Consider the following 15,629-nt stretch of genomic DNA (forward strand, 5'->3'; position numbering starts at 1 on the left):
GAGTTCCATAATGCGGGCCTTTCGGTGTCGAAAATGAGGTCCATTTCTACCTGTCCTTTGAGGAGCAGTGCTAGATGTCCGCGAATAGTGATTCAGGATGTTGTCTGATCAGTTTTTGCTTAACGTTTTTTTTGCTTTGGGTGAGAGGTTAGACGGGAAACTGATCGAGAAGGAGTTCCGGCCGTGTGGTTTTACGTGCTCCGCAGAGAAGGGGATGGTATGGGCTGACGTGGCGGAAGGCATTGTGTCTAGATAGGACAGGGAGCGAGCTCCCTTTAGGATAGGTGGGAAAGTGTTTCCAGAGCCGTCCTTAAACAGGGGTTCGTGTTGTATTTAATTAGGCTAGTAGTAGAGAGCAGATTCGGGGGTGCTGGCGGATTGAGGAGATGATGGTGGAGATTGAGTGGGATCTCCACTGTGTGCATAAGGTTAGGTATTCACTTGTGTGGGAGTTAGATGGTGAGAGTTACGTGCCTCGGGTGGCCAACTTAGGGTAGGGTACAGTGAGGAGGGGGGATGCTAGCCCCGTGGGTGCGAGGACTTACATCACAGGGATGATGAGGGCGGGGGGTCAAGGTGATGCAAGATTCGGGAGGGGAGGAAGCTGTTCTGATAATTAGTGACTCACCGGAGTGGATTCAGGCGAGTTATGATTCCGGGTGTCCATCTTAAGGTCAGGCGTGTTTGAGTGGCATTGTGTTTGGCATCGGAGAGGCATAGCATCTACAAATGGATTACTGCACTGGAAAGGGCCTGTAACGTTCAGAAGGTCCCCCAGGAGCAGTGGGCAGCAATCTTGTGGCTCTCCTATACAGACAAAGGTAGAGGTAAGCTCCTCACTGTTAGAGAAGATGATGCTGATGATTGTACAGTCCTGAAGAGTGCTTGATTGAAGGGTTTGGCCTAACCACTGAACAATACAGGATAAAGTTCAGAGATTCCCAAAAGGCTCAGACTCAGGACTGGGTTGACTTTGTTGACTGTGCTACTAAGGCTCTGGGGGCTGGTTACTTGCAGAAAGGTGTGTGATTTCAAAGGATTGCCCAACTTAATTATGAGGGAGCAGATCCTTAATAATTATCAAAATCGGCTGTTGCATCAGTACCTGGTGGACTCTGATCTGACCTCTCCCCAAGAACTGGGCAAGAAGGCAGACAAATGGGTCAGAACCAGGGTGAAGCAGAAGGTTCAGAACCAATGTGGTGACCCAAAGAAGAAAGATTGCAAAAACTCTGATATGGGTGGGGAAAAGAGTAAAGACCAGAAGTCTTTTCAAGGTCCCCAAAAATCTGCATCTGGTGGGGAGTCCCAATCAACCAAAGGAAAAGGCCAAAAGAAACCATGGTGTAAAATCAGTAAACAGAAATCTCATTGGACTAGTGATTGTAATAAGTCCAAAGACTCAACTCCAGCCACCATTGCCCCTAAGGCAACTGTTCCCCCTAGTTCAGGTCAAAGTGGTGGTACTCAGAATAAGGGTGCAGTAGGGGTAACCCTGGGTTCTGAGATGGACTCTGGCCTAGTCAGATTTCCAACTTAGGCTGTACTGATCTGTGATGGAGGCATGGATATGTCCTCCTTTGTGAGTCCCAGTAATCTGGGCAAATACAGACAACAGCCTTTGATTAATGGAAAAGAGGCTTTGGCATTCAGGGACACAGGGAAAGTGTCACAATGGTGATACAATACTGTGTGGTTCCTGAGCAGATCATACTTGGTGAAATGTACCAAGTTACCAATGCTAGCAATGTCAGGACTGACCATGCCCTGGCAGTTGTTAATTTCTCCTGGGGAGGGGTAACTGGCCTCAAGAAGGTTGTGGTAAGTGCAGACCTCCCTGTTGAATGCTTGTTTGGCAATGATTTAGAGACTTCAGCTTGGGCTGAAGTGGGGCTCAGGACCCATGCAGAAATGTTAGGAATCCCTGCACATGTGTTTGCTGTGACTAGGTCACAGGCCATAAAGGCAAAAACTGAACAGACCCTGGATTCTGGAAGAATGGACCAGGTGCCTTCCAAGAAGAGGAGCAGTAAGGTAAAGGCAGTGCCTTCACCCCTGACTCAGAATACAGATCAGTCTCTTGAGGGAGATGATCTTAGTCCCGAAGAAGGAACTGTCCCAGATGAGCTTGAGCCTGATCAGGTTGAGTTCTTGGGGACACGGGGGCCTTCCAGGGCGGATCTGACCCAAGAGCAGCTGATCTGTCCCTCTCTTGAACCCCTCAGACAGCAAGCTGCTGCTGAGGCTGCTGGGAATGCTAGAGGTACCCATAGGATCTTTTGGGATGATGGACTCCTATACTCAGAGAGTAGAGACCCCAAGCCTGGTGCAGCCAGGAGGTTGGTTATACCTCTGAAGTTTAGGGGCTTCCTATTAACACTAACCCTGGATATTCACTTAGCAGGTCACCTTTGGCCAAAACAAGACTTGGGACAGGATTGTCCCTCACTTTCATTGGCCCCATATGTCTGAAAAACACCAAGGAGTTTTGTCGCTCCTGTGTCACCTGTCAAGCCAGTGGTAAGGTAGGTAGTGCAACAAAGGCCCCCCTGATACCACTACCTGTGGAGGGGGTTCCCTTTGAAAGAGTGGGGTTTGAGTGGGAATTGACATAGTTGGTCCCATGGATCCTCAGACAGCCTCTGGGCACAGATTCATCCTGGTGGTGGTGGACCATGCCACTAGGTACCCAGAAACTATTCCACTTAGGACCACCACAGCTCCTGAGGTGGCAAGGGCCCTCTTGGGAGTATTCTCAAGGGTGGGTTTTCCTAAGGAGGTAGTATCAGACAGAGGACAGAGTATATGAAAAACACAACCAAAAACCTTGAGGCCAGCCAGGAATTGCAAACTGCCTGGCATGACCTAAAGGCTGCGCTGACTGTCTACCAGCCAGTGCAGAAAGTGTGGTTGTTGGAGCCTGTGGCCCCAGCAGCCCTCCAGGACAAGTGAAGTGGCCCCCATACAATTGTTGAACAGAAGGGAGAGGTTACCTATTTGGTAGACCTTGGAACTCCCAGGAGCCCCCATAGGGTGCTTCAAGTCAACAGACTGAAGCCATATGTTGACAGGGCAGACATGGGCTTGCTCCTGGCTACTGATGAAGGACAGGAGGAAGAGAGTGATCCACTCCCTGACCTGCTCTCACAGAACTCTGATGATGGATCAGTGAATGGTGTAGCCTTGGCAGGCAGCCTCACTGCCCAGCAGCAAGTTGATTGCAGACAAGTGCTCAATCAGTACAGACTTATATTATCTCTGACTCCAAGTCAGACTACCTGGTGCACTCATGAAGTGGACACTGTGGACAGTCTGCCTGTTAAAAATAAGATTTACAGGCAACCTGACCATGTCAGGGACTGTATCAGGACTGAAGTCCAGGAGATGTTGGATTTGGGAGTTATTGAACCCTCAGTTAGCCCTTGGGCTAGTTCAGTAGTCTTAATGCCTAAGCCTCATACACAGGGTGGTAAGAGAGAGATGAGGTTTTGTGTAGACTACAGGTGTCTCAATGCAGTCACTAGGACGGATGCCCATCCAATACCCAGAGCAGATGAGCTTATAGACACTTTGGCCTCAGCCAAGTTCCTGAGCACATTTGATCTGACAGCTGGCTACTGGCAGATCAGACTAGCTAATGATTCAAAGCCTAAGACAGCATTTTCTACCCCTAATGGGCACTACCAATTTGTGGTGATGACGTTTGGTTTGAAAAATGCACCTGCCACTTTTCAAAGGTTGATGAATCAAGTCCTAACAGGCCTGGAAGACCATACTGCAGCATATCTAGATGATATTGCTGTCTTTAGCTCCACCTGGGAGGATCACCTGGTCCACCTGAGAAATGTTTTGGAGGCCCTGCAGAAAGCAGGCCTAACTATCAAGGCTAATAAGTACCAGATAGGGCAGAGTCAGGTTGTGTACCTGGGCCACCTTGTAGGTGGAGGCCAGGTTCAACCATTGCAGAGCAAAATCCAGACCATCATGGACTGGGTTGCTCCAACTACCCAGAATCAGGTGAGAGCTTTCTTGGGCCTGACTGGGTACTACAGAAGATTTGTCAAGGGGTATGGATTAATTGTGACACCCCTGAATGACTTAACTTCCAAGAGAATGCCTAAGAAAGTTCAGTGGACAGTTAGCTGTCAAAAGGCATTTGATGACCTGAAGCAGGGCATGTGTACTGCTCCCATTCTGCAAAGTCCTAACTACTCCAAATAATTCATTGTCCAAACATATGCATCTGAGTTGGGGGTAGGGGCTGTGTTATCACAACTGAATGATGAAGGTCAGGACCAGCCAGTAGCTTTTATTAGCAGACGTCTGACTCCCAGAGAGAAACGTTGGTCAGCTATTGAGAGGGAGGCCTTTGCTGTGGTTTGGGCTCTGAAGAAGTTGAGGCCATACTTGTTTGGCACTCACTTCACTGTTCACACAGACCATAAGCCCCTCTTATGGCTAAAACAGATGAAGAGTAAAAACCCCAAACTTTTGAGGTGGTTCATTTCCCTACAGGGGATGGACTATACAGTAGAACATAGACCTGGGAGTAACCATGCCAATCCAGATGGACTCTCCAGATTTTTCCACTTAGAACATGAATGCTCAACTGGTCAAGGTTAGTTTAATGTCCCTGCGTTCGGGGGTGGGGGGGTAGGAGAGTAGGATCTGCTCTTATGGTTACCCCCACTTTTTGCTGATGTTTCACTATTTTTTTTTACTTTAGTCTGGCTGGGGCCCTGCTATCCAGGACCCCAGCCTAGCTGCTTCCTCTCTAAATTGATTCCAAGTACTTTAGGTACACTCCAGCGTGGTTACTGGGGTACCCTTATGAGTCCCTAGTATATGGTACCTTAAGTACCCAGGGCATAGGTACTCCATAGGCCTTCTAGGGGCTGCAGCATGTATTATGCCATTGCTGGGAAGCCTTCCAAAATGACACCACAAGACTGCTACTGCAGCCTGGATAAGGTTGTGCATGCACCCCTTACTGAGATATAGGCTACCTATATCTACCTTAAATCACTACACATATAAACCTATCAGTCACCCCTATGGCAGGCCTTATCAATCCTGCAGGCATGGTGCTGGGTTTTGTGTGAACAATTGCCCATGCATGAGCAGGACCCCTCTGCAGCCTTCGGAATCTATTCTCTGGGGCTGTTCTGTGATGCAGCCAGACCATATACTCTTAAATGCATTATAACCTCGTGGTAAATGCTAACTTTGGAATGGTTGCACGGAAACATGTCGTGTTTGGTGTCAAACACTTTGGAATCATACCCCCCCCCCCCCCGCCAGTCCTGGGAGAGACATGTAGACACCGGTATACCCGGTACCAGTTTTAAAGAGCCCTGGCATCACTAAATGGTTGCTGCAGCCACGGACACGAGTCTGGCCTCCTACTGCTGGACGAAACTCCAGCAGGGGAGGCCTGGACAATAGGTTTCCTGTCACAGGGAGGTGTAACCACCTCCCAGACAGGCTTTAGTGTATTGGGGCTGGGTGGGTGCACTCCAAGAGTGCTTTCTGCACTGGAGGCACATTTGGTGTCCCTGTGCATAGCCCAATTCAAACCAATTGCAGGGGCTACCAGCCCCTGCTGTGGCGCAAAACTGGACAAAGGAAATGGGTGTAGCCACCCCTCTTTCCCGCCCCTCCTATAGGTGGGTACCCAGAGTATGTCCAACCCCTTCCTTGGGTAAAAGAAAAGAACCCCTGGCTACAGGACTTTAGATTACACCTGGACGAAACTCTGCTACAGATATCCTGGAACTTCGATGATCTACACGACTAGATGACTGAAGAATCTCCATTGGAGTAAAGGAGTTACTCCCCTGCATGGCAGGCACCAAAGATGCATCTGACCGGTCTGCATCTCCGAAGCTCCCGCTGGACTCCGAAGTAATTGCAGCCCAGGAGGTGGATTTCCAGACTTCTCCGAGGCCGGCCTGAGTCCCCAGCAAAGCTGAGACCCGCAGCCCTCGTGAGTACAGTGGAACCGGAACCCCTAGACACGTGCACATTTGCAAGTGTATCAGCTTCTCGACGTTCTTTGAGGCTGTGCATTGGGTTACTTGTAGCCCAGACCCGAGCACCCGCACCGAAGCATTTCTTCTCTTTCTGCGTGGGTTGCTGTTGCCAAGGCTTGTTGGATCCAATCCGGTCACCGACACCGCAGCATTCGACATCCTTCGTGGGACTGCTCGAACCCAGCTCCTGGTTGTCGTCGACGCCTCCTGGTCCTCGTAGCTGCAGAGTCAAGTTTCACCTCTTCAACCTGAAATCACCCGACATCGGTGGGCATTCGTCTACCATGCCCCTGGTCACTGGCAAGTGACCCAGATTCTGTACCCTCTGCTTTCAGGTTCTGCTCATCTTCGATCCAGGCTTGGATCACACCGGATACTTTCCTCTTCGACGGCAGCAGCACTTTGCAGCAGATTGCCATTGATTCCCAAAACCAAAAGACATCTATGCATCTGGCTTCCCTGGGTGAGGTAACTCGAGTACTCCGGTGCTCCCATGGGTGTTGGCCCTAGAAGCCCTTAAGGGGTTTGCTCAAAGGCCTTTCCTAAGTGTCCTTAATCTTTAAATTTCCAAGCGCTACTTTCCCCATAGAAGCTAACATTGTCTCGCAGCTGTGTTCTCACACTGCACGTGTCCCCCGTGGGTCCCCTGTGTCACTACCTTGGGTGGTTCCTTGTGGTCCCAGCGATTCTACAGGCTCTAGGCCTTGTGTCTAGTTAAGTTGTGGTTTTTATACCACTTTCTTAATATATGGTTTGGTACGCCCCTAGGGCTCAACGTATATTGTGCTAATTTACGGTGATATATTAAGTGTAACGTATGTGCTTTGACCTCTAACCTCATAAAGACACTAGTAGGGTGTGTTTAGAATAAATACATATATTTTATATATATACCTGGTGTGGTTCTCCTTTTATTTGGTCATTCAGGAGATTATAGACTGGTAAAACAAGCGGCTTTACATTCCTTAAAGACTTAGCGTGAAGGCTACTCTCCATAGCTACCACTAGGATAGCTTTCAAATAAGGTTGTCTTTAACCTATCACCTCTAAAGGGTTGTTTGGACTGGTGCAAGGTGCCCACTATAACTAGTGGACAGCATATGCCAGGCCAACTTCTCACAGGTAGTGTCCAAAAAATAGTGAAGGAGCTGTTCACATCTGTGTTGATATGCGTCAAGCTAACAAGGCAATTGAGAGAGAATAACATCTCTGTCACACATTACCTTTAGAAGAGACTGGTTTGATTGAGATTATAAAGAGCCCGCTGACTGCATCTGCCCCTACATCACCAGTGCCAGTCATGGGCGCTTCTCTTCTCTCTTCACAGCCGCAGAGGACATGATCTGGCCTATTGGTCAGAGCTCAACAACAACTTATAATGGAGTTGTAATGTGCATATATATCGGTAAAATATTTTATTTTTTATTTTACAAGGGGGTAGTTGTATTGTCTTGTCAGTTAGCGCTGATGGGCCCCTTTTGGTTACTGATGGATTCTATAGAACTGTAAAGTAAGTGTTCCGGTGTGGTGAGTAAAGTTCATATTTAGAATGTTGAGTTCGTAGTTACACGCAAAGGAATAAAGATGTGTAGTACCAAGCTCTGTGGGTGCAGTATTCATTTACGAGTACCTAGACTGGGAAAACACTACACTGAGTGCTATGCCTTTATAACTAGAAATTGATGGGTCTGTATTTGTTTTTTTTCAAGAGAAGGTCCCTGACAAACCCATACCTCTCAGTGCCAAATAGGCCTTTTTGTTTAGCAGTTGTAGGGGTTGAGAGCTGAAGAGCTACTAAGCCAATTTGGGGTTTAACACACAAAGCACTCTAGAAGGACTTTGGTACCACAGTGTGCATCAGCATCATCAGATTGATGTAAAATGGGGAGCAGGTAGGTAATAACTTTTTAAAGAGGGTGCCTCACTACCTAGTAACCACCTTGCCCTCCCACCACATTTCAAACATCTGACATGGATTCATATGTCCCAGGCTTTGTTTCAGAACTGGGGAAGCCAGGACATTTGTCTGTTCTACAGATACATTTGGGCCTCTATCTGTGCAAAACTATATGCTAAAATCAGCCTGCTTCAAAGAGCAGTGCTCTGGTAAGCTGAAAAGGTCTTCAAAAAACTCTTAGTCAAAATGACCAAGTGCTGAATAGCAAGTCCTAAAAAAGCATTTTTCTGAAGGGTTTTCCAGAGCCAGAGAAGTCAGAAGCATGTTTCCATTCAAGAAGAAATCCATGTCCATCTGTGAGGTACTGGCAAGAACACAGCAGACCTGTGTGGTTGTGGGATGTTTTGCAAATCATTTTGCCAAGAGTGCTGAAAATTTGGACCTTACCTAGAAATCAGTCTAAAGATTGATAGAACTTTGGGATAGATGTACGACCCTTCCAATTTGAGAGTCGCAAAGTGCGTTGTTTTGTGACTCACAAATTGGAATTTACAACAGTGTCTCAGACACTGTTTGCGATTCCTAATGGGGTCGCATTTTGCCTGCCCCATTAATATTCATGAGGCAGGTGCAATTTGCGTTCCCACTGGGAATGGCTAGCACTCCAAGGGAGGGTGGCCTGCTGTGGTCAGCAGGCTACCATGTTTGTGACTGCTTTTTCAATAAAGCATTTTTTTTAAATGCAGTCCACTTTCCTTAAAGGAAAACGGGAAGCATTTAAAAAAGAAAAATGAAATGTTACTGTTTCATTTATAAAGAGTAGGCAGTGTTCAGTGGGACCACTGCCTGCTCTTAAAAAATATTTTCAATGCCAGTCACAAAGGGAAAGGGGCCTGCTGGGGACCCTGTCCCTTTAGAGAGTGGCTTCCCACCCATTTGAAATGGGTGGTAAACTGCGAGTGTTTTGCGGCTGCACAACAATCTTACATTTAAGTGTGAGTCTCTATTAGGAAGGGCGCCCTTGGCACCCACTTCCTAATAGCAAGTCGCAAACCCTATTTCGCGAGTCAGTGCTAGGTTACAGACTTGCAAAATAGGGTTTTTAAATAGGGCAGACCTATTTTGCTGTCGCAAACAGGCCGATTTCCCCTTTTGCAACCGCAAAAAATGGTCGTACATCTGGCCCTTTGAAATCTATTTTGAACTTTTCAATAAGGTGTCCTTAGATGATAAATATGCTTCAAATTAAGGTCTTTGACTGACCACCAGCCCATCTGACTTATGTGAAGCACTCCAGTGGTTACCTGCACCCGTTCCATAGAACAGACTGAATGGACAATTGGTCCCTGAATAACACTTCAGAAAAATCTATAATTTGTTGCATCATGTTTCCCCGTTTATGAATTGTACCTTTTTTATACAAATTTAACTCTTCCTGTAATTTTTGATCCCTTCATTCTACTTCTGTTGTGTCTCGACTTTTCAATCATGATTGTAATGTTGTCTATCTGTGATACTACACATGAAAGCTCAAATATTTTATCTACAGGACAAATGAAAATTCCTTTTGAAAACCTATTTTCCATTGTATGGTGGGAGAATGGCTCAATAGACCAGTTTTTACATTAATCATAGGCAGTAGCAATGTACACAAAATCTAGGCTATGGTTGAAGGGAGAGGCTAGGTGCCTTGACCTAGGAGATATCTACATAATTCAGGTACACTTGGATACTCTTGGGACCTGCTACAGCTCAGGTTGAGCTTAGCAGTCATGCCTGGTGGTATAACCCCAGAGTTGAAGCCTCCAGGAGCAGTCCACAGTAAAAGGTCTCCAATAAAAAGGATAGCTAAATCATGGAGAGCCAAAGACAAGTGAAGGGAGAATTGGAATGGTGCAGGCTTAAATATTGAGGCTTGCATGTACCACCAGACGGTTTGGAACAACTTTGCAGTGTGCTGGTACTTTTGAAGGAACCTCTCTATTACACCCACTCTGGGACAGTCCTGGATAAGGCTGGATGTGAGCTAAGATGAGGATGTTACATAATAAGTAAGCAAATGGAACAATACATCACCCTGAACATGCTAGCCCCATAGTTCAATGACCAGAATGGACCTGGAGTTTGTAAAGACCCAGACACAGTGAACAGAAAATTTCAAGGAAGAGCCACTTGCTGTAGAAGCATAGCTCTTATTCTCCCAGGTGCTCCTGAAATGTGAATCCAAAATAACCAGAGATGTTCTGGGTGTAAAGGAAGACAAAAACAAGGGTCCGCTTCAGAGTAACTGCACCTGCATTTTGTGCGAGTGAGACTTTCATTAATGTAAGCCTGATCTAGAGCATAGTCTGAAGAAGGGCAGGGTCTCGCCTTCTAAATACATACTTTGGAGTTAGGATACTTAAAAAAATGTACATACAAAAAATAAAAACTTACTTTCTCCATTTCTTCCAAGTAGCAGTCTATGTAGTCCCTAGGCTTTCCAGGGATAAAAGTCTTCTTATGCTCTTCCTGAATACTCCTCAAGAATGCATCGACTGTCTCTGCCTTTTTCAAAATCGTTTGATGGGGTAAAGGAAGTCTTCTTACCAAAGGGATTGCATTGTAGATCTAAAACAGATGAGACACAAAAGAGACAGCTCACAACACATGTTAAGTTGGAAGACAAAATTACTTTTGACTGTGAATGATCCACCCCAAAGCATTGCTTCAGGAATTAGGGTGCTAAGAGAGGTATGGCATCTGAAGATCTGAGGTGACCTGCAGGCTGGTACCCTAAATTAGGGGCCTCTGTATACGTAAATTAATGGGCAAGTAGTTATATTACTTTATAGGGCTTAATTAGTAATGTTATATGACTTAAGCACTGCTGTAAATGGAATAACAAAGGTGAGGGGCTTCCAAAGGGATGTCACATAAGAACCATGTCTAAGAAACCCCACAAGAGCCATGCACTTTGTAAATAAGAGTGAGGCATATTATATGTGACATATAATCCTGTGTTCGACAAATTCATAAATAGAATCATGCTGGGAAAGGAATATCCAAATCAGCCAGCAACATATTTAATAGTCTGAGAACCACCATTATCTTGGGCCATATGGAATAAAACACTTGACAAGGTAGAGTTTAAAGTAAAGGACACCTTGAGTGCTTGAAATTGCTACCCTTTGTTTGCAAAGGGTGATAACTTGGTTTTTCAAGTAGAATGAAATAGCATCTTAGGACGGTATACATCAATCGTAAACAACTGGTCAATGGTTGCTGTCATCCCTGTGTCACAACTGCCGGTGATGTACCATTGCAACTCCAGCTGGCTGGCAGTTGAGGGATGTAAAGGAAAGAAAAAGGGTACTGTAAGGCCCTGGTTCCTAATCAATCAATCAATCAATCATAGCATTTGTAAAGTGCACTACTTACCTGTGGGGGTCTCAAGGCGCTGGGTGGTGGGGAACGCTGCTACTGCTCGAAAAGCCAGGTCTTGAGGAGTCTTCTGAAGGTAAGCAGGTCTTGGATCTGCCGTAGGTGGATGGGTAGGGTGTTCCAGGTCTTGGCAGCAAGGTGGGAGAATGATCTGCAGCCGGGGGTCGCTGTTCGGATGCGGGGGACTGTGGCGAGGGCGAGGTCGGCGGAGCGGAGCTGGCGGGTGGGGTTGTAGAAGCTGAGTCGTCTGTTGAGGTACGTTGGTCCGGTGTTGTGGAGTGCCTTGTGTGCGTGGGTGAGGAGCTTGAAGGTTATCCTCTTGTTGACGGGTAGCCAGTGCAGGTCTCTCACGTGGGGTGTGATGTGGCTGCGGCGAGGGATGTCGAGGATCAGGCGTGCAGAGGCGTTCTGGATTCGTTGAAGCTGTTTCAGGAGTTTGGCCGGGGCTCCTGCGTAGTGGGCATTTACGTAGTTCAACCTGCTGCTGACGAGGGCCTGGGTGACCGTTCTCGTTTCGGTGGGGATCCACTTGTAGATCTTGCGGAGCATGCGGAGGGTGTTGAAGCAGGAGGAAGAGACGGCGTTGACCTGCTTAGTCATGGAGGTGGTGGAGTCGAGGATGACCCCTAGGTTGCGTGCGTGGTCGGTGGGTGTTGGAGCTGTTCCCAGTGCGGTCGGCCACCAGGAGTCCTCTCAGGCTGAAGGGGTGGCTCCGAAGATGAGGACCTCCGTCTTGTTCGAGTTCAGATTCAGTCGGCTGTTCCTCATCCATTCGGTGACAGCCTTCATTCCTTCGTGGAGGTTGTTTTTGGTGGTGTGGGGGTCCTTGGTGAGGGAGAGGATCAGCTGGGTGTCATTGGCGTAAGAGATGATGTTGAGGTCTTGCAGTCGGGCGACGTGGGCAAGCGGTGCCATGTAGATGTTGAATAAGCATGGGCGGAAAATCCGTTCCGCTCGCGGATTTCGCGGATTTTTGGTAAATTCGCAATCCGCGAGATTCGCGAATTTCCTGCAAAATCCGCGAACGGAACAGATTGGGTCAAAAGTTCAAGCTGACTTTTGTAACTCTTTTAGAATGGCGCCGGCAAGCTGCCAGAGCCATTCTAAAAGAGTTACAAAAGTCAGCTTCAACAGGAAGCTCTAATAGATAAAGTAAAGCAGGTGCTGCTCAAATTCAGTTACACAATCATTAATCACCCCAAACTTGGGGTGATTAATGATTGTGTAACTTAATTTGACCTTCAACTGGAGCACCTGCTTTACTTTATCTATTAGTGCTTCCTGTTGAAGCTATTTCTAGCTATTTTAGAATGGCGCTGGCAGCTTGCCGGCGCCATTCTAAGTGGGGCTGAGGGCAGAAGGGCACAAAAGTGGGACAGAGGGCAGAAGGGGACAAAAAATGAGTGGGGCAGAGGGCAGAAGGGCACAGAAATGAGTGGTACAGAGGGCAGATGGGCATAAAAAACGAGAGGGTGGCAGTGATGAAGCAGGCAACAAAAAAAACTCGCGAAATTGCAAAGCGCCTCGCGAACACCCGCGAACACGCAAAGCGCCTCGTGAACACCCGCGAACACGCAAAAACAAAAAAATCCGCAAATTCGCGCAAATTCGTGAATTTTGCGGATTGCCAATTCGCAAATCCGCAAATTCGCGAATTGCAAATTCGCAAAATTCGCCCATGCTTAATGTTGAACAGCGTTGGGCTGAGGGATGAGCCCTGGGGTACGCTGCAGATGATCTCGGTGGCTTAGGAGCAGTAGGGGGGGAGGCGGATGCTCTGTGTTCTGCCGGAGAGGAAGGAGGTCGTCCAGTCCAGGGCCTTCTCTTGGATCCCGGCGTCATTTATTTATTTATATTTATAAGACATTTATTGAGCGCCTAGTTACACAGAGCTGTGTGTCCCCGCGCTTACTGCAATACAAACTCATCCGGAGGGTGATGCGGAAGGTAACAAAAGTTAGGGTTTAGAGAAAAGGTGTGTTTTCAGTTTTGCTTTAAATCTCGTTTCGGAGGGCTCCATCCGTAGATGGATTGGTAGAGCGTTCCAAGACTTAGTGGCAAGGTAGCGGAAAGATTTTCCACCCATTTTGGCTTTTGAGATGCGAGGTGTTTTGAATAGCATCATGCCAGAGGATCTCAGATCTCTAATCGGCCGGTGAATGGTGATGAGATCTTTGAGGTAGCTGGGACCTTTATTATGGGCAATGCGATGAGCATAGCAGAGAGAGTTGAATATAATTCTTTCTTTGATTGGTAGCCAGTGAAGTTTGGCAAGGGCGTTTTTAGTGGAAGTTTTCTTCGGGAGGCCGAGCACCAGTCGGGCTGCAGAGTTCTGAATGCACTGCAGTTGGTGCAGTCCCTTCTGATTGAGACCTAACAGGAGGACATTTCCCTAGTCCAAGTGCGGAGAAATCAAGGCGTGAACTATGGTTTTTCTCGCTTCAGTTGGCAGGAGATCTAGTATTTTGCGCAGAATTTTTAAGGTGCTAAAGCATTTGTTGGTCACTTTATTTACATGAGCTTTACCTGAGAGGTCGGCATCCAGCATGATGCCTAGGTTTTTAACTTTCTCTACTGGCATGGGAAGTTCTCCCAGTTCACTAGGCCACCAAGCCTGGGACCATATCGATGTCGCTTTGCCTACTATTAGTATCTCTGTTTTGTCTCCATTCAAACGGAGGCAGTTGTTGTCCATCCAAGTTGCTATCCCTAACATACAGTTGGAGAAATTGTTAGCAAGGTCACTGCTGTCTGGAGTTATTTTGAAAATCAACTGAGTGTCGTCAGCGTAGCTGACGATGCCCACTCCAAATTTCTCCGCAATGCGTGCCAGGGGTTCCATGTAGATGTTAAATAAAGTTGGACTCAGGCTAGAGCCCTGTGGAACCCCATGGCAGACACTGCGAGACGAAGACTGGAAAGGTGGGCAGTGGAGTTGGAATGTCCTGTCAGTGAGGTAAGACTGGAGCCAGGTGAGGGCCAGATCTCTAACTCCTATGTCTGATAGTCGAGACAGCAGAGTAGAGTGCAGCACGGTATCAAACGCTGCACTTAGGTCCAATATGACCAACGCTGCTGTCTCTCCCTCGTCTACCAGCTTTCGAATCTGTTCGGTTGAATACAGAACAGCAGATTCCGTTGAGTGGCCTGATCGAAACCCTGACTGAGAGGGATGTAGGAGGGATTCTTTTTCCAGGAACTCCATAAGTTGTAAGTTGGCCACCTTTTCTATAATTTTGGCACAGAAAGGGAGTAGCGAGATTGGCCTGAGATTTTGAAGCTGAGATATAGGGATGTTCGGCTTTTTTTTCAAGGGTATGACTTGGGCAGATTTCCAGTTTTTTAGGACATGGCCTTCTTGGAAGGATAAGGTGATCATGTTGCTTATTGGATCTAGCAGTATGTTTTCCATGATTGCTTTACATTGTTCCGGGGGACAGGCGTCCATGGGGGAATGTGTTCATAGTGTGGGGTGGCAGACCGTGACGAAGGGGCTGACAGGTCCAGGAGGATGAGGGCCGCTGTTTCACCGTTGTCTAGCAGGGTTCTGATGTCATCGGTGGCGCGATGAGGGCAGTTTTAGTGCTGTGGTTGCTGTGGAACCCGGGCGGGTCCAGGATGCTGTTCTCCTTGAGGTAGCGGGTCAGTTGTTTGTTGACGGTCTTCTCGATGACCTTCGGCGGGAACAGGAGCAGGGAGATGGGCCGGAAGTTCTTGAGGTCCTTGGGTTCCGCCTTGGGTTTCTTGAGTAAGGCGTTGATCTCGGCGTGCTTCCAGCTCTCCGGGAAAGTTGCTGACTCGAAGGAGATGTTGATGGCTTTCCAGATATGGGGTGCAATGGCCGTGCTGGCTTTGTTGAAGATGTGGTGTGGGCATGGGTCTGACGGAGATCCGGAGTGGATGGTGTTTATGATCTTGATGGTGTCGTCGTTATTGATGTTGGTCCAGGAGAGCAGGCGGTTGGTGCCGATGGTGGTCGTGGGGGCAGAGGTTTCAGTGGTTGTCGGGGCAGTCGTGGCATTGAAGCTGTCGTGGATGTCTGCGATCTTGCAATGGAAGAAGGTGGCCAGCGAGTCGCACAGGTCTTACGAAGGTGGGATGTCGTTGGTGTTGGAGCTGGGGTTGGAGAGTTCCTTCACGATGTTGAAGAGCTCTTTGCTGTTGTGTGCGTTGTTGTCTAGGCGGGCTTTGAAGGAGGCCCTTTTGACGGGTCTAATGAGGGGATTGTGTCTGCGGGTGGCGTTCTTGTGGGCTGCGTAGCTGTCCGGTGTTCATTC

The 15,629-nt window shown here is 47.7% G+C and overlaps 1 protein-coding gene across 2 annotated transcripts in view; it reads right to left on the bottom strand.

Annotated features, from left to right (window-relative positions):
• Positions 1–15,629, bottom strand: part of LOC147673880 (cytochrome P450 2D17-like) — a 464,170-nt gene that overhangs the window by 221,439 nt on the left and 227,102 nt on the right. For both annotated transcript variants that reach the window (XM_086947760.1, XM_086947759.1), the window contains exon 5: positions 10,366–10,539. In XM_086947760.1, the coding sequence (XP_086803886.1) occupies positions 10,366–10,539 (174 nt within the window). The remainder of the gene's footprint in view (positions 1–10,365; positions 10,540–15,629) is intronic.

This window comes from Lissotriton vulgaris, chromosome 12 (assembly GCF_964263255.1).
Source record: "Lissotriton vulgaris chromosome 12, aLisVul1.2, whole genome shotgun sequence".
NCBI classification, from domain to species: domain Eukaryota; kingdom Metazoa; phylum Chordata; class Amphibia; order Caudata; family Salamandridae; genus Lissotriton; species Lissotriton vulgaris.